This window comes from Neoarius graeffei, chromosome 2, assembly GCF_027579695.1.
Source record: "Neoarius graeffei isolate fNeoGra1 chromosome 2, fNeoGra1.pri, whole genome shotgun sequence".
Lineage (NCBI taxonomy): Eukaryota > Metazoa > Chordata > Actinopteri > Siluriformes > Ariidae > Neoarius > Neoarius graeffei.
The window spans coordinates 108,714,809-108,742,174 of NC_083570.1; the positions used below are offsets into that span (position 1 = coordinate 108,714,809).

The window sequence follows — 27,366 nt, forward strand, 5'->3', positions numbered from 1 at the left end:
TTTGTTTCTGTGCATCATATGCAACAGGACTTCTTACCACATTATACAATTGAAACATTTATCAGAATAAGAATGCAGTTTCATACATAGTATGGGTTTTTTTTTTTTCTTCTTTCCTTCCACCCCTTCTCTGCCTGGACCTCAAAGTTCCAGATGATTTTGGCTTTGTTTCTCGCTCATCTTTTCCGCGCTGCTGGATAATTGACTGACTAATAACGCAATGACGAACCTCACAATCTGAGTGATTGCCCCAGCTTGATATGAACCTTGCTTTCATACTATAAAAATAAACTTGAGCTTCTTTATACATCTCGTTTCAACTCTGTCCTCGTGACCTTCTGGTTCTCAATGATTTCTTCCCCCCCCAAACCAGTATAAAGAATCAATGCTCATTATTTTCTTTTTGTTTACAAGCTGAAAAAGTTCCCGAAACAAACCCTGTATCTTTTCGAAATGGTTGAAATGGCAAAACCCATAAACTGCAGCAATAAATAGTGTTTATACTTCGCACTCTTTGTAAGGCAGCTGCTGACACTTGCACTGCCCGTAGCCGTTAATGATCACTAGTGCACCTTCCTCGTGTGTCGGCTCGTACTCGTTATAGGGCACCTGCGTGGCCAGGTCTGCCATCGGCTGCCTCTGTTGGGTCCTCATCTGTCGCCGGTTCTGAATAGCCGAGCAGTGGCGGATCCGCCGGAGAGTGGGAGGGCAGCACTTCCGTGAGATGTACACTACAAAAATGATGAGAAAGAAGGAAAACAAAAGGGCCATGGTACCTATGATGACTCTCTGGGTTAGTAGGGTGCTGTCTATGCCGTAGTCCTCGGTAACAACGTTCCCGTTCACCGTCGCCGCAGCCATGGTAGTCTGTGGGGTTTGAGCGGTGGTGGTGGTAGTGGTGACGACGGTAAAGCTCCCAAAATCCTCAGGGTAAAAGTCCTGCGTTGGTGTCTGCATATTCCCAAAAAAGGAGCTCGTGAACTGTTGGGGTAACGTGGCCTCGATCGTGGTGCTAGTCAGTACCACAGGTGCCGAGAGGTTTTGACAAAGTTGGAATCCGTGAACGGCGTCGAGTATTTCCTCGCCCTGCGTGTACTCAGGGCTGTGGCATAAGATGGGATGTTCCCACCGACCCTTAAACTTACTCAGCCAACTGGCCAAGTTACAAATCTTTTTTGTACATTCCCAAAGGTTGCTGGACAACCCGATAGCGTTGAGAGATTTCCACATATTCATGGTTTGGCCATCAAGGCTGGTCAACTTGTTCTCATCCAGCAGCAGGACCTTAAGGTTCGGTAAAGTTTCAAACACTTCGGGGGTTAGAGCGCGTATCTCGTTCCCGGTTAGATCCAGTTTTTCCAGAGTGGTCCACTCCCACTCCATGGTACATGTCAAATTGTTAATCTTGTTCCACTGCAGATAGAGGAACTGGAGGGCGACAAGACGCGGGAAGTGCGCCAGATTGATCTTGGTCAAGTGGTTGTGTTCCAAATGGAGCTCCCGTAGCTTTATTAGCCCAGCGAATCCATTCCGAGCCAAACTCCGAAGCCGGTTGTTGCTTAAACCAAGGTACTCCAGGCTCCGACAGTCCCAGAAGGCCCTGACAGGTGTGGTCCGTAGGAAGTTGGACCTCAGGTGGAGGATCTGGAGCTTGCGAAGCCCGTGAAAGAGCTCGGGCTCCAGCGCGGTCATCTGGTTGAAGGAAAGATCCAGGATTTGGAGGTTGATGAGGTGGATGAAGGTTGTGTTGGGCAGCTTGGTGATGCGGTTGGAGCTCAAGTTCAGGTCCTTGAGCTTGTAGAGCCCCTGGAAGGCATCCTCATGCACGTTGAATATTTGGTTGTGGTCCAAGTGGAGCCAGGTTAGCTGGGTGAAGCCGAAGAACTGGTCGGGGTTGAGCTCGTTGATGCTGTTGTGCCGGAGCGAGAGTCCCAGGGCTCCTCTGTCCACGCCGTCTGGGGGCGTCAGGAGTCCCTGCGTGTCGCAGTAAAACTGCAGGTCCTCGCAGCGGCATTTCTGAGGGCAGGCTGTGCACGATGTGAGGGGCAGGCACAGTAGCATGCTGATCACACAAAGTGCCGCTGGTGCTCGTCCCACCAATGGCCACCTTGAATGGAAACCTGCATGGGTTTAAAGATAAGAAAATAAACCCAGGGAGGCAAATCTGATCTCTGCAGTGCATGGAATGATATTTTTTCTATTGGTCTTTCAATCTGCTTACTGCGCGTGGTAGCAATGGATCTTTTTGGGGGTGGCAATGCAGGGTTACGTAGTTTTAGAAAATGACTTTCAACTTGTGTTAACTGGCTTATATTCGAGATTTATTTTTAGTAAATTCGAATGAGAAGTATTCGCATCAGTTGGAAGGCTTTGAGCGTTCACATGAGCGAGTGAATACCAAGCACGGTCCATATTACTCATCTCAATTTTTCTATTCGATGCATCTTTTCCTCTTTATTTATACTCAGACTTGGAACATTATTTCACACTTTTTTTTTTTTTTTTTTGGCTATCCCACCCCCACCCCCGGTGCTGTACCCTGCACTACGGCAAATAATCTGCATTAAACCAAATCAAGACTTTGTATGATGGAAATGGGAAGCATGGCAGAAGACGACGACATTTTAAGTACATGGATGTTTCTGGATAGTGAGCGAAGCCCCCCTCCTTCGCTCTCGCTTCTACACCCCCCACCCCCCCAAAATTGCTTTTCATTCCATTTCCTATTCAGGTCCACACTCCGTGAATAAAAGCGCTAACTTACCCATTCTTTTGTGAACATCGACGGTGGCATTCAACTGTCTTTCTCGGTCAATCCCTGGAACAGCCAAATAGATGGGAAATCCAAAGGGAAGAAAGCCTTTTGAGTAAATATGAAACTGATGAAGGTCTTCTCAACTAAAGCAATGCCAAGCCCTCTCATGTGAAACAAATTCACAAGATCCATGTTGCAGGATTTTTGTCCGTTTTATTTTATTCTTGGTCGTAATTCCCTTGTGGATTTCTTTTTTTTTTTTAAATATTTTTAAATCCGGTTCTCAAATTAAGAAAGGTCCGGCATTCTTGTTGCTTCCAGGAATCCTTAATCTTTTTCAAATTGATTTGTATCCAAAGCGACCCCCGCGAACAGTATCCCCCCCCACCCCCTCCACAGGCTTTTTTTTTTTTGCCCCCCCTTCTTTCCACCGCAATGTCGTCAGCTCAGTTGCTTAATTAAAGAGCAAATACTCCGCTTTCTTTTTTTAATGGCCGAGGGTCCTTCCGTCGTAACTTGTTGATGGTAGGCAGAGCCAGCACCTTGTCTGGGCTGCGTTGTGTTCGGAGAGATGCAGGGAGACTGGAGACGAGAGCAGCAGAGCCTTTATTCTGCGCTTTTGTTGCAGCCTCTCACTGCTACAGAGTGGTGGCAGACTGGCATCGATCATCACTGCTGTTTCTCTCTCTCTCTCTCTCTCGCTCGCACACACACACACGCTTGCTTGTTTCCGTCTTCCACTCGCTCTTCCTTGCACATTCATGTCGTGCTTGTGTATTTGATTCATCTTTTTCTTCCCTTTTTTTTTGGTCCCCTTCCACCTCTCTGGGGTCGCCAGAATATTGATCTCTCAAGCTGATTTTGTGGGAAACAAAACTAAATATCTCCCCAGTGCATCTTTTTCTTCACGGAGTTGACCATTTTCTCTTATGTAAAATATATTGATGAGCAAATTGATGCCTGTCCTTTGGTGATGCTGAGCCTGTGTGTTTAATTTGGTGAGGCAGATGGTCGTGTGTGTGTATACACTTGCAATTTGTTGGCCTTCACCCACTTGCTCTGTCTTTTTTTTTTTTCTCCCCTTTCCCTCCCCCCTCTCTCTCTTTCTGCTTTTGATAAAGCCGTCCTGTACTTCACGTGTTACTGCAGTGATTGCAACGAGACCGACCAGACTAAATAGACCGTTCCGACTAACCGACGACTCCTGAGAGCTGCATGCGGCTTTCCCCTCAGCCTTTTATTCTCCCTCTTGTGTTTCTCATTTAATACGAGTTCACTGAAGTGGAGCATTGAGGTCACTGTTTAGACTTGGGAAGAATGCAGTCCTTTCAGCTACAGCCTAGTTTTGGGGCTTGACAAAGCCTCGTCATCCCCCTCTTGTGCCTTTTTATCCATTTTTATTATTCAATGTGTGCATATGAGAGAGAGAGAGAGAGAGAGAGAGCATGAAAGCATGACACAATCAACATATGTGCCTTAATGCATCGGCCAGCAGAGCCTCTTCTCTTTTCTTTTCTCTTCTGTATCCATGATTCATTTTGTCGTCGCATCCCGGACTAAAATACAGATTACGAAAGTGCAGCTGCACTTTGACTGGAGACCATGTACACAAATAAGCTTTGCTGCATGTCGAGCATGCCCCCCCCCCCCCCCTTCTCTCCTTTCCCTTACTTTGTGCGTCTTTGTTCAGCATATCATCCACATATTGTACTCTGTCGGAAGCAGGGATTTGCGTAGGTGCTTGAATACCTAATTAATTTGTAAGAAAATGTAAAAAGCCATGCCTGGAAATCTTTTAATGTACCTTCATATACATTTTTCAATGAGCGTATTGACTGCGATTAAAGCTCTCGAATCTTGAAGATACAGATGTGTGTTTGGATCTCGAGACCAAGTGCTTTTTACGGCCAGATACAAATCTAGCCGGACAAAAGAGAGATGACGCCTTTCCACTGATGTTTAATATACAGAGATGTCCCAAATCTCCAAATTAGAATGATCTCAGTCGCGAATCTTAGCAGGTTATAGCGGATATGTGACCGCATGAAATTTGACCGACGCTAGAGCAGAGCTGTAATTTTGAGCTGCCAAAACACAAGCTTGAATCACAGAAGTGTGCTTGATTTATGCTTTATAACTAGATTTTTCTTTTTATAACCCTGCTCTAAGGGGGGGGGGGAAGACACCGCGAGTTGGCCTAGTGGTTAGCGTGTCCGCCTCTCGATCAGGAGATCATGAGTTCTACCAAAGACCATCATAAAAATGGTACCTACTGCCATCTGGCAAGGCACGCTGCAATACAGATGCGAGTGGGGAGTCAAACTCTCACGGTTACCAGAGGACCCGCCCCCCACTGCAACCCTAGCTATGAGAGGCCGAGGGCTACGGAAACGGAGATCGGCGCCGCCCTATGCACCACATGGCGTGGGAAGGACTTTGACTCGGGGGGGGGGGGGGGGGGAGATACGGTACTGGTTTACCGCTGTCTGTCTAAAACCCCTTTTCTCCTCAGCAACCACAAATCATAGCCACTTGGTACCAAACTCCAGCTTGGGGTTCTAAACCGTGTATACTGGTGTGGGTTTTTTTTTTTTTTAATTCCTTTCATGAAAATGCACAATATACTAAGGCTGGGTATCACCAGATACCTCACGATACGATACTATGGTGATATTTTGCCCACAATAACGATAATATCACGGTACAGCGATTCTGCGATAATCGATATATTGCAAGAAATTTCAACCACATCACGATATCTGTGTCACTGAAGAAAATCAGAATTTATTGACCACTGTAAAATTACATTTCACATACATAACTACACACTCTTGCCAGACATATATTTGTCTCTATTCCACTGCTGGCAAAACCAAGAGTTGCTTCACTACAACATACAGAAAATTCCCATTTCTGTGCTAGTATTCTCAACTTTTCTGTAAGCATGGACACATCGGTGCTGCTTAACAAGCAGAATCAAATTGTTTTATGAAAACTTAAAACTTGCACTGCAGACTGCGCATACATTTCAGTGCTAACACTAATATCAATTTTGTTCTTTGTAAACTTGAGAACGTATACCGGAGAACATTTAACTTGTGCTTATTTTGCAGGAACAACACACTGTCTGGAACACATTGAAAAGTGCAGTGGGCATCTTGGTCTCCTACTGCGCATGCGCAGAACACATGAATTAGCAAGTTCTCATACAGACCGGTTTATTATTCAAAACAAGGCATTACAAATGATTTGACTCGGCCAAAGACTCGACCAATACGCACAAAACATTAAAAATCGGCAAATGCGTGAAATACTCACCGATTTTCTATCAGCCCAGCTGATCGGTAGAACAAAACTACTGTTGAATTTTCCTACCGTCCTGGATTTCGCGCATGCGCAGTAGGCTTGGTAGGACAAATCCAAGAGGTAGGATAACTTTACAGAACACCGGCTCACTTTTTTTTTTTCTTCTCCTTTCCTTTGGAATCCAAAGTGCCTCCAAACATCTGCCTTAAAGTTCGGTGGCATCTCTAGGTTTATGTTAACAGCCATGCTTGCTTGTTTTTTGTTTTTTTTTTTCCCCTCACTGCAACCGCCGGGGGAAAAAAGAGAAGACGAAGAGTGCCTTGCAGTGAGGGAGTGGCACAGCGACACCTCGCGGAGCGGAGGTGCGGAAGTCGTACTGGATTTACAACCCGTCTGAAACATGATTTATTATTTGAAAAACTATCGATATTCAAATTTTGAGTATCGATATTGAATCAGAAGACAAAGTATCACGATATATCGCCGTATCGATATTTTTGCACACCCCTACAATATACGGTATTGAATTAGAACGTAATTCAAGATACATGGATCAGAGTGACTCTCTTCATGATTGGAAAGGAGCAGCAAGAAGAATATAATTCTTATTTTTGTCTGCCCTTTAGTAAAACATAATCACTGCAAAAACCCGGCTTACAAAAACAAGAAAAAAAAGTAATAAAATGAGGAATATTTTACTTAAAATAAGCAAAATTATCTGCCAACAGAACAAGAAAATTTGACTTGGCAAGATTTTTAAAAACAAGTAAATATATCTAGCTTTAGGAACCCCACAGATGTCTTAAAACCTAGTGTAAGCAAGTAGATTTGTACTACTCACTTTAACATGCTAGATACTTTGTCCCCCAACCAACAGTTTGACTATTTCATCTGGGCGTATTGGTGTGCTCTGTTCAAGTAAGTGTTTATACCAACCGAGACCGCCAAATAAATCAAAACAACAAACCAATCCATTTTGTAGCCTATTTTTGTTGCCAGATTGACAATACAACAATTCATTTCATTTAGTTATCTGTTTTGTGTTGAGGGATTAAAAGAAAGGATAATATGCTTGAAATAAGAAATTCTGACTTTGACAAACTTGTCGTCATGGTTAATATGACACCGATGAAATTATGGTAATTCTCATTTTAAGACAGACCTTGCTCATAACAGTAATAAAATCTCAATAACAAGTTATAATACCTTATTAAGATAATTGAGGGGAAAAATGCTTAAAGTGAGTGAAATACTCTTACACAAAACCTGCCTGGAAAGGAGAATTATCTTGGCAGACAAATACCAAGCATATTTTGTCTTGATTTTAGATATTTAATCTTGGTTAGATTTTCCTTTTTGCAGTGTAGATGGTCTGTAAATTCCAATTACCTACACCGCATATCAGCTGCATATGCCAACAACTTTTAAAAGAAAAATGACCAATAAAAACAAATTTATAAGCTCAAAAGAATAAAAATGATCATCTACATTCGATGCCAACAACATGAAACAAAAAAAAACCCATAAAAATACAATTTTATGAGCTCATAACAAATAAAATGAACATCCAGTTAAACTTCATGTGCGTTTTGTCTCTATACATTTTTTTTTTTTAAACTGAAATACCTGTGCAACACTTTTTAAATCATTCTGTTGAATTCCAAAGTTTTACGCCAACAACAGTGGTGCGAGCAACTTGATGCTTATAATCGAATACAGAAGTGAGCAGTAGCTCGTAGTTGATCATGTTTTTTGTCTGTTTTAACTCTTAAAATGTTTGTAGGAGGAATCTCGTAAAAGAATGATTTAGTTAACGTGTCCATCTATCTAGCTATCTCTTTGTCCATTCTTTTCGATTTGGAGACGTGTGTCCCCTATGGACAAGCTCTTTGATCATGCTTAACTGTGTGAAAACATCAGCTAAGTAAGTGTGAGGAGTCTAGTGCCTGCCCAATTAAGAAAGAGAGGATCGATATGGAAGTAACGGCTCATGATTTGGCCCGCGGAGGCACTTGTGCAATCGGTTATTGGATCGCTGACTGGTGCTTTCTTCCCCAAAGATCTCTTGTTGGACGTGAGGTCACAATGGATTCTGACCTCAGTCTTGGGTCGAACGTGAGGTTTTGGTGACTCGGCCTTTAGCCGTTTACCAAAAGTCCTAACACCCGTAATAGTCCGCTCCAGTCGCTCGGTCCCATTCCTCCTCGTGCTGAGAGAGGTCACTAAAATGCCTGAAAGAAATTGGAGCACCTCTCTTTGTGCCCATCTGCCATGTTCCTGCTCTGTCTCATCGTTCTGTCCCTTATGAAGCTCGTTAGAGGACGGCACGTCTCTCTTAATCGACTCAGCCGGATGGAGAACTGACTGGCAGGCGTATACTTTACCTTGCTACAGGGAATTGGAAAGAGATTCGGAAAATGAACAGCTTTTCCTCCAAGGACGGGCTTTGGAGTCCGATGTGCTTAAATACAGTAAGAAAGAAGGTTTGGTTAATAGCAAGGTCTAATAAATAAGTGTCCTTTTTGTGTACCAACTATTCAAATTGTGTAAAAATTAGAAGAAATTATAAACTCGTTTTACGGTTTTTATTTTTCCAAACTGCAAAGTGAAGGGGGGGGGGGGAACATGGACAAGCTAACATTTTAATTTATAATTTCTGTACAACAGTAAACTGTATGTTCAGTATTATAGATTTAGCCAACTAATGTCCATGTTGATTTGCTCTGAAGCAGTGTCGTGGTCAAGTCACTCACTTAACCTCGAGTCCTCAGTGTTCCAGTCAAAGTCGTTAAAAAAAAAAATTGAGTCGAGTCCACTATTGGTCTGCGTTGAGTCTGAGAACAAGACTCCAACTGCACCATGTGACAGTGGTTGTTTCAGCACCATGAAGATTAGCTTGTTCCTGAACATGGCGTATGAACAGGTGAACGTGTTTCTCTTTATCAGGGAGTGCGAAGTATTCTGTCAGAGATGGTTGGGAGACGGATGTAAGTGCAGAAGGTGTGTTTTTATTAATACAAGTGAAAACGGTAAACAATCCAGAATGGCAGGTAAAATCATAAAACGGTGAAGCAGATGATGGGTCGAGCGAGGAACAAACAGGCTATTGTACACTGCAGAATCAAACTCGAGAAACAGGAAATTGGGGAAGCCAAATAAGAATCAGTAATGTCTCATCAATGCAACTCAATACTTCGCAAAGAGTTTTTTCACAGTTTTTATATCGGCACGCTGATTGCGCTTTAATCCTGTGCAGGTGCGAGTCGTTTATGGCACTTGGCAAGTGTGCTATGGAGCGCTCCTGAGAGTCTATCTCATGCACGCACCAAGGCATGCAGGTGTGACACTCCTTGCATGAAATTAGTACAAAATTAATGTAGGTGTAAATACCTTATGCCAAATTATGTTTACCAGCTGGGAGGTCCGTATCGTGAAATACCGTGACCGAGGTCTTGAAAGTACTGAGCGAGGCCCTCTGGGCCGAGGTCAGTATTCAAGGCCGAGGTCACGGTATTTCACCATACGGACCGACCTTAAGCTGGTAAATAATATATTTATTTTTCTCTTTACCAAATTCTAACAGAAAACGAGAGCTCCCGAAAGGGAAACCCGAGCCGAGCTGCCATTTTGAATCCTCATTCACGGCTGTAATGCAAATGGCTTCCTCCTCGGTATACAAGTGCACTTCCATGGCAGGAACAAAAAAAAACTACGTTTTGCCACCTATGTAGTCCCCTATTTATACAAAATTGAGTCATTCAGGATTCAGCCATGTTTTTGCTCGACGTTGGCAGGTTACAGGTTTTTAGCTTTCTCCTGAAATGTTTTCTTTTATTTCTTCTTCCTCAGGGTAGTAAAACTCGCTTTCGCTGTGAACACTGTCGTTATCGCTATCCATGCTGTAAAATTAATGCTATTCTCCTGAGAAATGCTGGCAAAAATTTATAAGATTTTTGATAAACTTGTAAGTAAGTCTTATTAAAAAAAAGGTAAATATTGACAAATTCTACTGTTTGTTGTGAACAAGTGAGTCGCCAGAAGTCCGTAACTGGGGTCCGTACTGTAGGATATGGGCCCGCTTGTCAGCCAATCATAGCGCAAGATTTGATGGAAACCGCACCGCGAAAAAAATACGGCATATGACAAAAAATAAAGAGAAAATCCTAGTCATCGTCTCAGTTTGAGTCCGAATGCAGTTAATGCACGAGTCCATGCTTAAGTCCGAGTCGAGTCACGGGTCCTTAAAATCAGGGCACAAGTCAGACTCTAGTCTGAGTCCTGGACTCAAGTACAACGAGCCTGTCTGAAGTAAACACTACTACAAATATGCTTAAACGCTGTGATTTGAAATGGCGTCACACCTGAAACGAAGATTACTACGAGTGGAAGTACGACGCATCTTAATAAATGCAAGTTTATTGATTCTTCTAGAAATTTTAATTGAATAAACAAAAATGCCTGACCTGAGGACTTTGACTGGGGCTCTGTAGTAGAAATAGAGCTCCAAAGGCGGCTAAACTGACCGGTTTCCATGGCCTTCGAAAGCTGCACAAGAGCTCTTTGTCATTATAATAGCGTGGTTGTGTAACTGTATGAAGTATAATGAACAATTATTCCATGAAATCGAGTCATGTATATGAGCTGATGGCTATGAGCCATGTACAATGAGATTGAGTGGAATAACGGTTTTATTCTATCCACATTCACTGGATTTTGAGAAACTGAGCATTTTTTAAAATATTTTTGCAAATTCAATAAATAAAAACGTCAACAGATTTTAATGCTTGAAGATGAAGAATGTAAACAAACTGGCGAAATGACCGGAGCAATTTGTGGAAAATGATATTTTTGGAAAATTGGAGAGGAAAAAAGTCACGTTCTTACTGTAAAATACTTTCATTCCTCTTTTTTTTTTTTTTTTGTATTTTTGAGGTTTTATTTTCAAGTTATTTCATCCTCGTTTGGTTCACCGAAGCGCTCCGCCGTTTTCTTTTTCTCTCATGGTATACGAGCTGATATCCTAGTAGTAGAGTAGCCAATCGGAGCACGCGATTGCTGATATCCAGTGAGTGTGGATAGAATGTGTGTTTAGTCGTAATGTAGAGTTGTTGGATTTCACAAGTGCAGATCTCGCAGGCTCGCCACTAAAGAAAAGGTGATCATATGACCATTGACTGTACGGGTTGTGCAGATCGGGACGTCTGGGGTTCGAACAGCGCAACCATGTTTTATATAATTAATAAAATGCTCAGTTCTACAATGTGAATCGCGTGTCCGTGATGCGAATCGCATTTTTACATCGTGGCCTCTTGCTTACGATACTCGTTTCAGACCCTTCCTGTTTCTGCGTGGATATAAATCCCGAGTTAACGTGTTTATAACTCCGTTAGACAGATGAAGGGGAAATTTGTGCGGGAGACTGCAGTATTTTTGAGATGGTGTTTGATCAGGCTGCTGATCGGAAATGAATCCAAAAGGTTGTTTGATCACTTTTTTTATTTTTCCTGCTTCAAGTAGAATGTTTAAAGGTCTACTCGGGCTGCCTTTACAGTAATCTTTACCGATGATCCGTTTATCAGATTGTGATGTCTTAGTTTTGGCCTGTGGATTATCTCACCTCTCCAGCGCTCGTGTATAAAAGTAAAGAAGGAGCCGATGCTCAGTAACAACTTTTCCTTTTTCTGTCCCCTCTCTCTCTCTCAGGCTGGACGTAAGGAGAGAAGCGACGCTCTGAACACGGCCATCGACCGGATGACGAAGAAGACCCGAGACCTGCGCAGACAGGTTTCACGCTTTCTTTTCTTCCCTCAATCCAGTCATGTTTTATACCTTAGTTCTGATTGGTCAGTATGGAATCAATTTTGTGCCAAAATGTTCATACAGTACTTTTGAAATATATCAAACAAAAACGACAAATCAAAATACAAAAAAGTCAATTTTTTTTTTAGACTGGCAAACAAATTATTCGTAGCCTAGTAAACTAGATCCAGCCGCCTAGTGGCCAAAAATATTTTTGCCTACGAGTGGGTCTAGCCTCGCACCATATAAACAAAAACACCCCGGGCATCAAATCGTGCCCGCCAATCACAACGCAAGGTTTTTGTTTGGATTCTTTGGGCGGGCTTTTGCAGGAGTGACGACAAGGCTGCGCGACGCTGGAGAAAGCACAACAGGAAAGATGGCTACGGCTAGTGAACAGCGCGCGTTTGACTCCGCTTTGGAATCAGTTTTAGAAGAATTAGACTTGGAGTTTTGGTTGAAACATGAGCAGGAAGAGGCTCTCCGCTCATTCCTTTTCAAGAAGGACGTTTTCGCTGTTTTGCCGACCGGCTATGGCGAAAGTCTGATCTACCAGCTGGCTCCGCTCGTAGCCAAAAGGATGGGGCTAGTTTGTGCAGTACGAAGAATTAATAAACAGCTTTGAAACATTACTTTTTGATTGTTTCTTATTTTCCCGTTATTTTAAATTTAAGGGAAATTATTTCACCAAACACCACTAAATAAAAACTCTCAAAAACAGTTTAAGCAAACCCTTGAAAAACTGTGTATGTGGTACAGACTCCAAACTTGTGCTCATTATCTCCAAACTTCTTAATATCTAGAGCCTGTTTATTAATTAATACGCATTTTGAAAAATTATTTATTTCAAGGCCTCCCCCACTGCTTTCTGTCGCTCTGACTACGTCACAGTCACTGTTGCGCTGATTGGTCGGAGCGTTGGCCTATACGCACAGAGACAGTTTGAAAGACAGCGGGTTGTTCCTCTCACCCGCTTCAGAAATGTCTATGGATCGAGGCCAGACTAAATATTCACATTTAGTCTGGCTTGCCAGGCTAAATTATTCGTGTAATCGTGCAAAATATCAGTCTATTACCTCTTGAGAAACCTTTTATTTTTGTTCTGCGTCTTTCTCAGTTTTGTTTGACGTAATTTATTTTGGTTGCGATTCCAGCTTTCTCGTTTGCGCTCCCTGACTTTTTGCTTGCAGTTTTGGCACAAACTTCACGTGTGGGTGGGCTGTCCAGGAACGCATTCCCATTGGCTAACTTGTGTTTGACTGACAGCTACGCTCAGCCATTCCCTACTCGGATTCTGGCGGACTGTTTGAGTGACCGATCCATTGACGGTAAACAAGGATCGAGTGGACTTCAGTGGCGACTATGATGTTGAATTAATTCAGCAAAGTGTAGGTGCGGGACAAATGTGTTGTATGTGTTGCAGTAGTGCACATTATGCAGGCGCGTTTAACGTTATCAAGACAGCTATTATATTGGGTAGTGGAGCTAAGGCTACATCCACACGACAACGGCAACGAGATGTTATTTAAAAAAATATCGCGTCCAAATGGGCAGCGATCAGTAAAATATCAGGTCCATATGGCAACGCAACGCTTGCTGAAAACGATGCAATACACATGCCACACCTCTAGGGGCGCTGTAAGACGGTCCCTTCGGAGACACCAGAACAATAGAAGTAAGGACGCATGCGCATAAACTATTATGCGCGAGACTTCATATTAGCCACAAAGTCAGAAAAATCTGTTCGTAAAATTACGTTATAATGACCAAATACAATGAAAAGTATTTTTCCAGTCTCACCTGTGAAAGGTAATCCCATGTGATCTCGTTTGGACGGCAAACCTGTTGGTACAGTTAAACGCAGCGCATGAATGAGGCATCTTTATTCTCCACTTTGACCCATCCAATATGGCGGCAAGGATGACGTATGATTCTACGCGGAAGGCGGCGTCTTTAATGGTCCGGAATAAATTGAATGCTACACGTTGATGGATTAATTTGTTCTACGCCCTTTTTGAGGAATGTATTGTAGGACTTAAACCAACATCTGAAGAGGTGAGATCGCTCCTTTTTTTTCCCTATTTTTGCTGGCGGGATTGACTCTTCCCTAAGGGCTATTCTCTCTCTCTCTCTCTCTCTCTCTCTCTCTGCACCATTACACAATAAATATTCACAGTGAAAATATTTTGTAAGCGCGTTTCATGAACCAAGTTATAGGATTTGTTGACAACTCGCATCGAGTTCGTTACACTTCTACCCGGCGTGAAGCACTCAGTCATGTGGTTGTGACGTCATCGTAAACAAATCCGTTCTACTCATCCAGACGACTTAGCAACGGCAACGTTGCCAGATCTTTCCACTCTGGAACCCGTTCTCAAAAGATTGCGTTTTGGGCACCCAAAACGCCGGTGCCGTGTGGACGCCAGGCCGAAACGGTGAACAATTGTATCGGAGTCACCTGAATCCGTTGCCGTGTGGACAGGGCCTAAGGCTAACATTTGACTTGCCATGAAACACCTGCATAATGTGCACTACTGCAACACACACAACACATTTGTCTTGCACTTACACTTTGTTGAATTAATTAAATATCATAGTCGCCACTGAAGTCCACTCGATCCTTGTTTACCGTCAATGGATCGGTCACTCGTCAAACAGTCCGCCAGAATCCGAGTAGGGAATGGCTGAGCGTAGCTGTCAGTCAAACACAAGTTAGCCAATGGGAATGCATTCCTGGACAGCCCACCCACACGTGAAGTTTGTGCCAAAACTGCAAGCAAAAAGTCAGGGAGCGCAAACGAGAAAGCTGGAATCGCAACCAAAATAAATTACGCCAAACAAAACTGAGAAAGACGCGAAACAAAAAATAAAAGGTTTCTGAAGAGTAACAGACTGATATTTTGCACGATTACACGAATAATTTGTTTGCCAGTCTAAAAAAATTGACTCTTTTTTTTGGTATTTTTTGTTTGATATTTCAAAAGTATTGTATGAACATTTTGGCACAAAATTGATTCCATAGGTCAGAAGGTGTATTTTCATTTTTATAACCAGAAATCACAAGGAATAAAGCAACTATTAATAGGAAAATGAAGAATTCTGGGGCGGTAACTAAACATAACCACGCAACCTTGATTATTTTCCTGTAGTAGCACTCCTGTAACATTTTTAGTCTTTACATATTTTGATGTGTTTTATTGAGCTTGCTAGTTTTTTTTTTTTTTTTTTTTTGTTCGTTTGTTTTATAGCTGAGGAAGGCCGTGATGGACCACGTCTCGGACTCCTTTTTGGAGACCAACGTTCCCCTGCTGGTCCTCATCGAAGCGGCTAAAAACGGAAACGAGAAGGAGGTGAAGGACTACGCCCAGGTTTTCCGCGAGCACGCGAACAAGCTGATCGAGGTAGGAACGATCTCCTTCACCGAGACGCGCTCAAACCTCCAGGTGCCCTTTAAAGCAAATGATTTTGTGCTGTGATTTAAACAGTCGCAGTCGGGCTCCAAAGCCTGCTGCTTCTTCCTGGAGGAACTGAAATGAGGAGTCACTTTGGCTCAGACACCTGTTCGTCCTCTGTTTATGGAGCAGGGTTATTTATTTTCTCTTCTCTGCAGGGGGAGGGCTTTAAGGATCCGTCTCTTGGAAGTGTGCTATTCGAGAGAGAATTTTCTTTTAAGCGGAGGACAGAAGAAAAATGAGCCCGGATTTTAAAAAAAAGTATCCAAATTGCAGTCTGTTGTAATTTCCGGAAGCTTATTGCTGCCACACCAGGAAGAATAATAATTTAAAAAAAAAAATCATCAGTGTTGTGAAAAGTTTTAGCAAGATATTTTTCACGTTATAGTGTGAAGATTTGGCTTCACGTTATTACATGGCAAAGATGGCTTTGCTTTATTGCGTAATAACGTTTGAATCTGTGGTGTGTGTGTGTGTGGGAATAAACTGGGCAGTATGGCTCATTTACGTGATTTTAATCATTGTTTCATGCTTGGGTTGAACTGCGGTGAAGCTGGAAAGGGGCTTGTCGTACTCGAGGCTGACTCGGACTCGTGCATTAACTGCATTCAGACTCGTAAACTGGAGACGAGGACTCGGATTTTTTTTTTTTTGGTAAAATGCCACAATAATTTGGCCCAAGATATTTATATTCATATCTACATGAATTTTTATACTAATGTCGTGCAAGAGAATACACGTTCACCTGTTCATACATCATGTTCAGGAACAAACTAACGTTAACGGCGCTAAAACACCTGAAGAGACGCCCCAGGATTGTCCGCTTTGCCGATACAGACTTCTCGTGCAGTGGGGGGAAAAAATGCACTGCTGTGTGTTCCATATGTAGAAGAACTATCGAGGAGACGACGGGGACAACCTCGAACTTCACTCGTCATTTGGCGAGACTCCACACAGAGAAGGAAGTGACGTGCTATGTTCATTGCTCTGTTGATAGTGGGCGGGGCTTGGTGAGCGATGACCTAGCTAGTGTTAACCCTCTGTCCTGTTGATAATGGGCGGGGCTTGGTGAGCGATGACCTAGCTAGTGTTAACCCTCTGCCCTGTTGATAGTGGGCGGGGCTTGGTGAGCGATGACCTAGCTAGTGTTAACCCTCTGCCCTGTTGATAGTGGGCGGGGCTTGGTGAGCGATGACCTAGCTAGTGTTAACCCTCTGCCCTGTTGATAAGGGGCGGAGCTTGGTGAGCGATGACCTAGCTAGTGTTAACCTTCTGCCCTGTTGATAGTGGGCGGGGCTTGGTGAGCAATGATCTAGCTAGTGTTAACCCTCTGCCCTGTTGATAGTGGACAGGGCTTGGTGAGCAATGACCTAGCTAGTGTTAACTCTCTGCCCTGTTGATAGTGGGCGGGGCTTGGTGAGCGATGACCTAGCTAGTGTTAACCCTCTGCCCTGTTGATAGTGGGCGGGGCTTGGTGAGCGATGACCTAGCTAGTGTTAACCCTCTGCCCTGTTGATAAGGGGCGGGGCTTGGTGAGCGATGACCTAGCTAGTGTTAACCTTCTGCCCTGTTGATAGTGGGCGGGGCTTGGTGAGCAATGATCTAGCTAGTGTTAACCCTCTGCCCTGTTGATAGTGGGCGGAGCTTGGTGAGCGATGACCTAGCTAGTGTTGATAGTGGGCAGGGCTTGGTGAGCGATGACCTAGCTAGTGTTAACCCTCTGCCCTGTTGATAGTGGGCAGGGCTTGGTGAGCGATGACCTAGCTAGTGTTAACCCTCTGCCCTGTTGATAGTGGGCGGGGCTTGGTGAGCGATGACCTAGCTAGTGTTAACCCTCTGCCCTGTTGATAGTGGGCGGAGCTTGGTGAGCGATGACCTAGCTAGTGTTGATAGTGGGCAGGGCTTGGTGAGCGATGACCTAGCTAGTGTTAACCCTCTGCCCTGTTGATAGTGGGCGGGGCTTGGTGAGCGATGACCTAGCTAGTGTTAACCCTCTGCCCTGTTGATAGTGGGCGGGGCTTGGTGAGCGATGATCTAGCTAGTGTTAACCCTCTGCCTTGTTGATAATGGGCGGGGCTTGGTGAGCGATGACCTAGCTGGTGTTAACCCTCTGCCCTGTTGATAGTGGGCGGAGCTTGGTGAGCAATGACCTAGCTAGTGTTAACCCTCTGCCCTGTTGATAGTGGGCGGGGCTTGGGGAGCGATGACCTAGCTTGTGTTAACCCTCTGCCCTGTTGATAGTGGGCGGAGCTTGGTGAGCAATGACCTAGCTAGTGTTAACCCTCTGCCCTGTTAGTGGGCGAGGCTTGGTGAGCGATGACCTAGCTAGTGTTAACCCTCTGCCCTGTTGATAGTGGGCGGAGCTTGGTGAGCGACGAACTAGCTAGTGTTAACCCTCTGTCCTGTTGATAGTGGGCGGGGCTTGGTGAGCAACGACCTAGCTAGTGTTAACCCTCTGCCCTGTTGATAATGGGCGGGGTTTGGTGAGCAACGACCTAGCTAGTGTTAACCCTCTGCCCTGTTGATAATGGGCGGGGTTTGGTGAGCAACGACCTAGCTAGTGTTAACCCTCTGCCCTGTTGATAGTGGGCGGGCGCAGTCGAGCAATAACATTAGTCCAACACAGTAGCAGAGACGCTTTCACATAAAGGCAGCGACCGCCACCGTCGCATGGTGCGGGTGGGGTCATGTTCTCGGACTCGAGGTTTAGTGACACTGGTTGGAAATGTATTCACAGGTTCAAACTTCCCAGATCACGAACTCCTTCAGCAAAACGTTGTTAAAACACAATAGACCCCTCTTTCCTACTGTACCACGCTAAGCTACAACCTGACGTTAATCAAAATGACTCGTTCTCTGAGCCGGACTAATCACACTGGTGTTTGTGTGAGCCGGCTGTGAAACGGAGTGCACGGGGACCGTCTAAAAAAAACAAAAGCAGGACTGAAAAGAGATTTGATAATTTGACCTTTATTCACTGTACCAGAATCCCTCCACACATCACCGGTGTGGTATCACTAAGAGAGGACTGTTGATGTGTGAGGTAAAATCGATCTCTTCGTCATTTCAGTGTTTCCCTTTCATGTTCATGAAGCTCCGCCCCTCGTGTCTTATGACTGACAGGATGCGTATCCAAACATAACCGGGCATTCTGGACACGAAGCACACTTTTTCCAAATGGTTTCAGGTTCTTTGTAGAAGGAATAAATTAGTTTGAGACACAACAATTGCGGTAAAATATATACGAATTGGCGGCAATTTTCACTGAATTGATTTTCGCGTATTTTACCGCAGTTGTTGTCTCCAACTAGTCGCAGGCTGTCGCAGCCCAGTCAGATACACTCGCACTTCCTGTCTCACGGAAACCGGCTTGAGAAGGGTTCGCGACGCATTTGAGAATTTTTGTCGCACGAATTTTTTGAACACGTTCAAAACTTCAGCGACCAAGGAGCGAGGAAATTGAGACGCCCCGCGAATGTTTCAAGACGCTTTTGAAATTCTCTCGCGCATGACGTTCGCAAGTTGTCGCAGCCCAGTGAGAGACTACCCTTAAGCCTAGGTCATAACCAGCCGTACGTGCTCCTACAGCCGGTCTACGTGCAAGAAACGCGCGGAGGGCGCGCGTGTGACGTGCTGATTTTCGAGCCGTAGACCGGCCGCAGAGGTTCTTTGTCATGTCAAACAAACTCTACGGGCGCTTACGTTTTTTTTTTTTTTCAGGTTGCAAGACAAACTTACGGCCAACGTGCGTCTTTCTCCACGAACAAAAAAAAAAAAACGCAGCGATTTGGGAAACGCCAAAAAATCGTACGTCCGGTTGTGACCTAGGCTTTAGAAATGACTCCGGTTAGCAAACGAGTGAATTTCTGGTCACCACCGAAACTGTTAGCGAGACAAATAATAAAGGTTTCTGTTTAGCTCTGTCGAAATGCAAATCGTATTTGGGATTGCTTTTGATTCGGTGACTTAAATCGCAGCTGATTTTTGAGCGTGTGCTCATGACTCCTAATCAGAGGTCGTTCACATGGAGAAAACATTTCTTCGAGAGCCGATAATTGCACCTAATTAATGCAGAGATGAATCAGAACAACATCGAAGCTCCATCACGAGTGCTCTTGTCCTAATAACCAGTGGTAGTTTCCCATCATGGCCACTCGATCCGTGTTTGTTTTGCGGCTTTATGATGCCGCCGAAGCGGATCCTGCAGGCCTGCAGTGCACCAACTGCACAAAACACCCCATTTGTATGGATAGTCACGAGCGCGAATCCAATTTTTAAGCCCCAGGCGGAGGAGCGAAATCTACCCTGTAGCCAAGGTTAAGTGGTGTCTCAAGGGAATTGTTGGTAGTCTCAACACTAGGACATCGAGTTTCTTATTGTGACACCGCAAACAAGAAATCCGAGCCCATGTGAGCAAAACCAGAGACTCCTTCCATCTGTGTGACGGCTTTTTCAGATCGCCTCTCTCTCTCTCTTATTGTGTACAAAATGATGTCCTGGAGCTGGAGGAGAGCATCATGCTGTCGGAAACAGGATAAATTTTATAAAGAGGGCAATACGGAGGACTCTCTAATCTGATCTCCGGGCATTTCATGGTCGTCTTCGTTTTGGATCAGTTTAAAAAAGAGTTTTCAGTGTTGATGTGGTTATTGTAGTCATCATGATGGTTTTTGTTGTAGTTTATGGCTTTTGGTGTTGGTGGTTCTGTTTGTCGCGGTTATTAGCTCGTGTGTCCATAAGGACGATGAGCTGTTGCCATGACGTGGCGTCCGTCGTCCACAATTCAGTTAAATCGTACAGGACTTGACATTAACTTTTAAACCCGCTTGCCCTGGGGGGTTAATTTCCCCCTGCCTCCTATTTTACAAGTACCACTTTTTTTTTTTTTTGAATAGTTGTGAATTGCAACATGAAATGAAGATCACACATTGAGTTGAAGTTTGGTTTTTGACTTGCTTTTTACTCGTAACGGACAATTTTATCCAAAACAGTTTTTCCTGCCCTAGTCCAGCGTTTCTCAACCTTTTTTCAGTCACAGCACCCCCCCATATAAAATATACGCAGTCACGCTGACCATACGCTGACCCCGGCAGTGACGTTGTGACATGGGAAAGGGGGCCGTGAGACAAATTTTGATGATAATGCATGAGGCGGCGATGATCTGCATTAGTGTAACTATCGTTTTTTGGAATTTTAATTCATTTTATTTATTTCAATGTTAGAATATATGACGGCACCCCTAACGAAGCCAGGGGTGCCGCGGCACCCCAGTTGAGAGGCTGCCTTAGTCGATTTATTTCCATTTCACACGCATGCAGCCGTTGGAAAGTTCAGCGTGTTTGTGTAGAACTCTCACGGACTGTAGGTTCATTACTCGATAATGTAGAAATCTATAACAGTTTGTATGAAGAAAATAGGGTGCCAAGACTTTTGAACAGTACTATGTTTGAGAAAAAAAATATTTTTTTTAAAATCCTCCATCTCTAGGTTTAAAAGGGAAAAAAAAATCCGTGCTGTCATGACAAACAGAATAGTGTTTGAGTTTAAAATTTAGTGTGTAGGTTATGGGTGTTTTTGTATAAAGACCTGGCAACCTGTAACTGAATCAGTGCAGCCAGCTGTCATGACGCAGCATTTTTTTTTTTTTTTTTTAATATGAAAATTTAAAAAAAATCTGTTCTTTCAGGATTTATCGCGCATGTCGCTCCTTGTTGAGTTTTTTATGCCCGAGTTGTTTGAAACCAATCTGGGTTTTCTGTGTCGAATAAGGAAGCGGCTTCACCTTTAAGAAAATCAGACGCTTTCATGAAGGTGCTAACTCGAATGCGAGCAGGAAAAAAAAAAAAAGATTCTTAAGCAAACTCTTGAAACTTTAAATACAATCGTGAATTTCTCTGGAGTTTTCAGGCTGAGCTCCTCTCCTCGTATTCTTTAACCGCTCATTTCCTCGTTCTTGAAGCATTTGCTTCTATTTGTTAACATTTTTCGTGATAGCGGGGAGACGGTGATGCCTGTTATCTGTTTCTCTGTCTGAAGAAGCAAAAATTAACCGTATTGAAGACAGGTTAAGCTGCTTGCGTGAAAAACAGTGTCTCTGACCCCAGCTGTAATTATTACGTGATGCGTGATGTCATGCACAAGGGATCTGTAAACAGTACGCGTACCATACTACACCAGCGGGGGGATATAAAATAACCTGCAGAGCAGTGAATGAAACCGAGACTTAAAAAAAAAAACAGCCAAGACATCACTGCGGATACGTAGTGAGGGACGCTTTTAGGAACTGAAATAAAAGATCAAAAAGCCTCATTTTTGTGGCGCTAGTTTGTGCTCGTTCCAACTTGCCCGGTTGGGGCATGTTGGGGACATATCCCACTTGTCCCGGGCAATCGGGCAGTCCTTAATGTTGTATCTCCTTTCTGATTTTGTTTGAAAGAACTTGTCACTCTGCTCAAAACTTGGTCACTATTTTGTCAAATTTTTTGCTAACGAGTTACTAATTGGGCCAAATGAACGAATTTCCCAGGCCTTTCACTAGAATTGTATCTCCTCCCTCGGTTCTGATCAATGTTTTGGGTCGGTCTTCCCTCGAGGAACAAAATTTGGTCGTTTGTTTGAGTTTCCTGTTCTAAGCAATTTGTTTACAACTTTTTTGTTGTTTATTTCCAGTTAAATCGTGTCTCCTCCCTCCCTCAGTTCTCAATGGATTTCAGTTCTGATTGTTTTATTTGAAAGAACTCGACCTTCTGCACAAAACCTGCTCGCTGTATTGTCAAATTCTTTGCGAACACATTTTCTTCCGACTAGAATTGCATCTCCTCACTCATTTCTCGTCCGATTCCGGTTCTGATCGATGCTTCGGGGAGCAAAATTGAGTCCTTTGTCGATGATCTTGTCGTGGAGGTTGGTCCTCTCTCACATCGTCACATTTCAGTTCTGTTTTGGTCGTCATGGTCGAGCTCCGACGTTCTGGCGTATTTGTTTGTAATCGAACAGCTGGATCTCGTTTCGATTGGATCGCGTTCTTCCAGGCCACACCCGTTTAACATTCTGTAGCTTGTGGTGATCTCGGTACACCCTTGCTCAGTGGGTGGAGCCGGTGATGTCGGTTAGCATCATAGATTTGTAAAAATGAGGGACGGTCTTTGTGACGTCGCTCATAGGATTTCTGAAGGGTTTGAACCGCGAAGGAGGAGGCGGCTACAGGTATCACCATCTTGGTAGCGCCTGACTCCGCCTAAGGCCTCGGTCACAACCGGACGTACGATTTATTTTTTTTTCTGGCGTTTCCCAAATCGCTGCGTTTTTTTGTTCGTGGAGAACGTAGTTGTGGTGACCATGAAGCAGTAAGATCACCGCGCACCCAACGTACAACCTGGAAGTCGAACGTGCGTACCACGCATGAAATCTGAGGCTGCTCGGACGTACGGCTGTCGCTTCATTCGTACAGTCAACGCACGTAGTTGTAAGACCAACGTCCTTCAAACGTGCACTAATCGTACTGACCGTGCGTTCCATGCAGGCTTCGTATGAAGGTTGCAAGAACTGCGCACGATCTGTACGTTGTGCGTACCAACGACGTTGGATTTTTACTAAGAAGATGCCAAAACAGCACCATAATTAGTATTTAGCAGGTCGATACTCACCAGTTGTGTGTAGTTCAGGAGCAATGCCCTGTCAATTTCCGTTTGTGGATGGCGTTGCCGTACAGGTCCAAAGTCTTGTCGTAGAAACAAGGGTGTTGGCACGGAAAAAATCGACCAACCTGTCCTCGTCTGCTACGCCGAAAGAGTACGACAAACTCCTGGCCTGCTGGCCACTGTCGTGGTCTTCATCCTCCTCCTCACTGCTCCTTGTCTCTCTCTCCTCCATCTCCGACACCTTTTCTATCCTCCTCTTCCCTTTTGCCTTCGGCATATTGAAGCGATGAAATGAAATTGGATTTTCTCTCCAAAGCCTACGTGTACAAATGGCCGTAGGCACCCCTGCAGCTTTATATACCCGAGTTTTCGTGCGATTGATGCCCTCTCGCCATACGGCCAATCCTCGGCCGGCTTACTCGACACGCATGGATGATGTACGAAATATCCGAACGTGCGTCGGCCCACTAATTACGTATGTGGGGCGCACGACACGCATACGGAGTCCGCAAGTGCGACGTATGGAAAAAAAATTTGACGTTTTGCCCAAACCTGACACCAGCAAATCGTACAAAAGACGCACGTCGGCCGTACGGAAGACACACGAGGCTGTAAGTTTGTCTTGCAACCTGGAAAAAAAGCGTAAGCGGCCGGTTGGACGTTTTAACACTGGGGACCGGTTGACTCGATTTGATTTTCCCAGGAGCCAGCCTCAAGTGTCCATTTGAGGAACTGCAGGTTTTAGCACCTGCTCCTCAGCTTTTTGAGAACTGAATGGAAAATACGTGGGGCGTCAAGCCGGGGCTACACACTCACCAGGCGCTCGAGTGTTTCTGCAAATCCAGCTTGCGATGCTCTGACTGCAGCCGGGTCGCTTACAGCAGCCCGAGTCCATGCACACCTAAAGCTGCGGCGTTACACTTCCTCTTCCCAGGGCTTTATCCGAATTCTGAGCTTTTCCGTCTCAACACGTTTTTCCCTTTTGTAGTCTTGGACGGGTCAGCCAAGATCAAATGGACCTTATAGGTTCCAAAATAACAAAAAACCCAAGGTTACCCAAAATGGTCAAAAGTGTGATGATATGGGCTTGAACATATTGGGGTCCCATACCTAAAATTTCACGTAGCATTCTCTTTCCGTTTTGAAAATATACCTCATTTTATACATGCCCCATTCTGCTAGGTTGTTGACGTTACGGACACTAGATTAAAAGATATAACGGGATAGATCCACTTAAAACACCTCAAAAGCAAATGTTGATGGGGCAATGAACTGTTATGCCATAAAGTGCCCTGTCGAATGTTACAATTGAGTAGAGTTACCTATATTTGCTGGGTCTTCTAGTTATGTGACACGTTATCAGGGACCCCGATATTAGACAGAGAAACAGAAAATTTCACAACACTTTATTAAAGCTCCAATTATTGGGCTCACAAAACATTTTATGCATAGTATCGGCTTATTATACTAGTTCCTTAATTAATTGACAGTTGGTTGTCCTTTCCATCAAAGATTACACAGCTTATATACTTGAACAATGTTACACATAACGTTACGGACACCACACAATGTGTCTTGGGTTATTCCCAAAGTCACAACATGGGACGTGTTTCAGAGAAATGTTTTTAGTACAATTAGTCATGACACACTGCATCTACTACACATTACATCTTAACGAATTATTAAAAAACAAGGGTGACTACTCGAACATTGCATCATGCAGCAGGGCGAAACCTACCGGGTAATACTAGTATATCAATATCAACACCACATGTTATACATACTTAAACACGCTTTTGGAAAATACTCGTAATTGTAATACCTCTCTAGAGAGGTCACTCATGTGAGCAGCCACCTCTTATGAAAGGCCACATTTGGCTGTCTCACGGATGCATTTGGACCTCTCGTGAACAACCACCTCATTTATAAGGCCACTTTTGGCCGGCAATGGAGCACTTGCATGTGACGTCACAGCCGATCCAGATTGTGACAGACGCCATCTTGTCGGTCAAACGCCATATTCCGCCTTCTACTTCTGGTTCTACTTCTGCTTTTACTTCTACCTTTTCTTCTGGAAAACCTTACTATATACAATTCTACTACAATGGCTGCGGCTACAAGCTCTCCCTACCTGTGCACGTTTTTTTTTTTGTGTGTATTTTTGCGTGTTTGTCTGTACCGGACTTCAATATCCACTACAACCGTATGGACTTACTGGACATTGGTTTCCAGCAGAAAATGACGGTTTGTAGCAATTTCCATCGCATGCACAACATTCCGGACGAGAAAAAAAAAAAAACATTCCGGACGAGATAGTGAGACCAGCGGGGTCTCCGTGGATTGTTATCGGAAGCAAAGTGAAGGAGGCGCGCCGGGAGCGGAAGCAAAAGCGAGGCTGCAGAGCCGGCCTGTTGACTAAGCTCAGAAAACAGCCACTCAAATCTCCACTGCTAAGCCTCTACCTCTCCAACGCCAGATCCATGTAAACAAGACGGACGAGCTGGAATTACCTTATTCTATTCTATAATCGGCTGGTCAGTGCTATACTCAATACTTAAGTGACTTACCCATCCAATGAGGATTCTTGTTTACAAGATGCCACATCTGAGTCGCTGACAAATCCTGAATTTCTGTAGAGATAACTGTCCAGAGATTTATAAGCATGCAGTGCTTCACCACTGAACAGCGAGGGAAAGTTAATGAGGTAATTATACACGTCCGGGTATTCCGCTGGCAGTTCAAAATCCGGTCGTGAAAACTCCGTCCGGAAAGCCATAAGGGTCACTAATCTGTAGATCGTTTATTTTAGACATATATCTAGTTATCTGTTCATTAGAAAAATGAGCCGTGTAGTCCGTCGGTTGAAATTGATCCGTTCTGTACACGAGTGCAGCAGTATTCAGCGGTGTTTTTGACTGACAAGATGGCGGTTGTGTACTTTCCGGTCACGTGACTGCAAGATCTCTATAGGGGAGGCCACTCAAACGAGATTCAACTGTACATGAATAACCGTCTCGAAAACAAAAGTGCTGAAAAGCACATTATGTAAAAGTTATTAACAAGCCAGGGCTGTATCTTGAACGGTCAAAATATGTCTTGGTAACATCTTGATTATAATAATTTAGTGTTCAAATAGTCGGCCTGTGGGGTCTTAATTCAATCAATTACAACTTTGAGAGAAGAATATGATTAATTTTGCGTCATTCTCACATGAAGGTTTTATTTAAATTTGTCAAGAAGTCTCAATTAACTGGCTTTACCAAAATATCAATTTGGCGTTACGGACACTACATATTGCAAATATATCTATTAATATAACGACTAAAGACGTATGAATATGTAACTAGAGCCCTACATGAGGCCAACAGGACCGATGCATGTCATAATCACCAAAAATGGTAAAAAATTCTGCAGCATTCTGTTACAGCAAGACCGTTACGGACACTACAGAAAACAACGGAAACGACACGCAAAATCTGTGTCATGTGAATTTTGCAAACATGTATGCCCCCAGCAACAAGGTTTTTGTATCAAATCATATCACATACTACATAAAATGTCTGTATTTAATTTAAAGTGTTTATTAAAATGCATTAAATAAGATTTCTCAGGCCATTTTCAACTTTGCAGTGACAAAGAAAACAAATTAGGTTCAGCACCCCCCACTGACAAAACTATTGTGAAAGATTTCATTTTTATCGGAATTCCGTGATTCAGCTGTCAATTTGTTCCTCAAAAATCTGCTGATTTACTAAAACAGTTATGGCCCTTTTCCACTACCCTTTTTCAGCTCACTTCAGCCCGACACGGCTCGCGTTTCGACTACCTCAGAGCATCACGACTCAGCTCACTTCAGCCCTGCTTAGTGCCCAAAACTCGCACGGTTTTGGAGTGGGGCTGAAGCGAGCCAAACCAAGCTGAGTGGGGCTAGGGGCGTGAGGAGACACTCCCCTGTGCACTGATTGGTGAGGAGGAGTGTCCTCACACGCCCACACGCCCCGCGAGCACGCTGGGATCTGTAAACCCGGAAGAAGAAGAATTACGAATTACGAGAATTTCTGAAGCCTTATGCGCCTCGCCTCATCTATACGCTCTTGCCAGTATCTGTTGGCGCTGTCGGTGACAACAAGCCACAGCACCAAGACCAGCCACACTTACGACTCCATGTCCTCCATGTTTATTGTTTATTATCCGCTTAAAAGCTCACTGATGTCACTGTTTGCGCCGCCTAACGACATCACATGACTTCCACCCACTTTCACTAACTCCACCCAATGTGTCCACCCACTTCCAGCCAGCACGGTTCAGCGCGGTTGTAGTCGAAATGGAACGCCAACAGCCCCGCTCAGCTCGACTCAGCCCAACTCAGCACCGCACAGCTCAGCCCGACTCAGCCACGTTTGTAGTGGAAAAG

General features: G+C 44.1%; 2 protein-coding genes across 2 annotated transcripts in view; one reads left to right on the forward strand and one right to left on the reverse strand.

Annotated features, from left to right (window-relative positions):
- ctnna1 (catenin (cadherin-associated protein), alpha 1) overlaps positions 1 to 27,366 on the forward strand; it is a 353,364-nt gene that overhangs the window by 213,762 nt on the left and 112,236 nt on the right. Inside the window, exons 8-9 of the mRNA XM_060915358.1 lie at positions 11,765 to 11,845; positions 15,109 to 15,261. Of these exons, the coding sequence (XP_060771341.1) occupies positions 11,765 to 11,845; positions 15,109 to 15,261 (234 nt within the window). The remainder of the gene's footprint in view (positions 1 to 11,764; positions 11,846 to 15,108; positions 15,262 to 27,366) is intronic.
- Positions 447 to 2,070, reverse strand: lrrtm2 (leucine rich repeat transmembrane neuronal 2). Its single transcript, XM_060911254.1, has 2 exons — positions 995 to 2,070; positions 447 to 913 (listed from the first exon to the last, which is right to left on the reverse strand). The coding sequence occupies exons 1-2, from the start codon at positions 2,059 to 2,061 to the stop codon at positions 499 to 501; spliced, it is 1,482 nt and encodes a 493-aa protein (XP_060767237.1). The 5' UTR covers positions 2,062 to 2,070; the 3' UTR covers positions 447 to 498.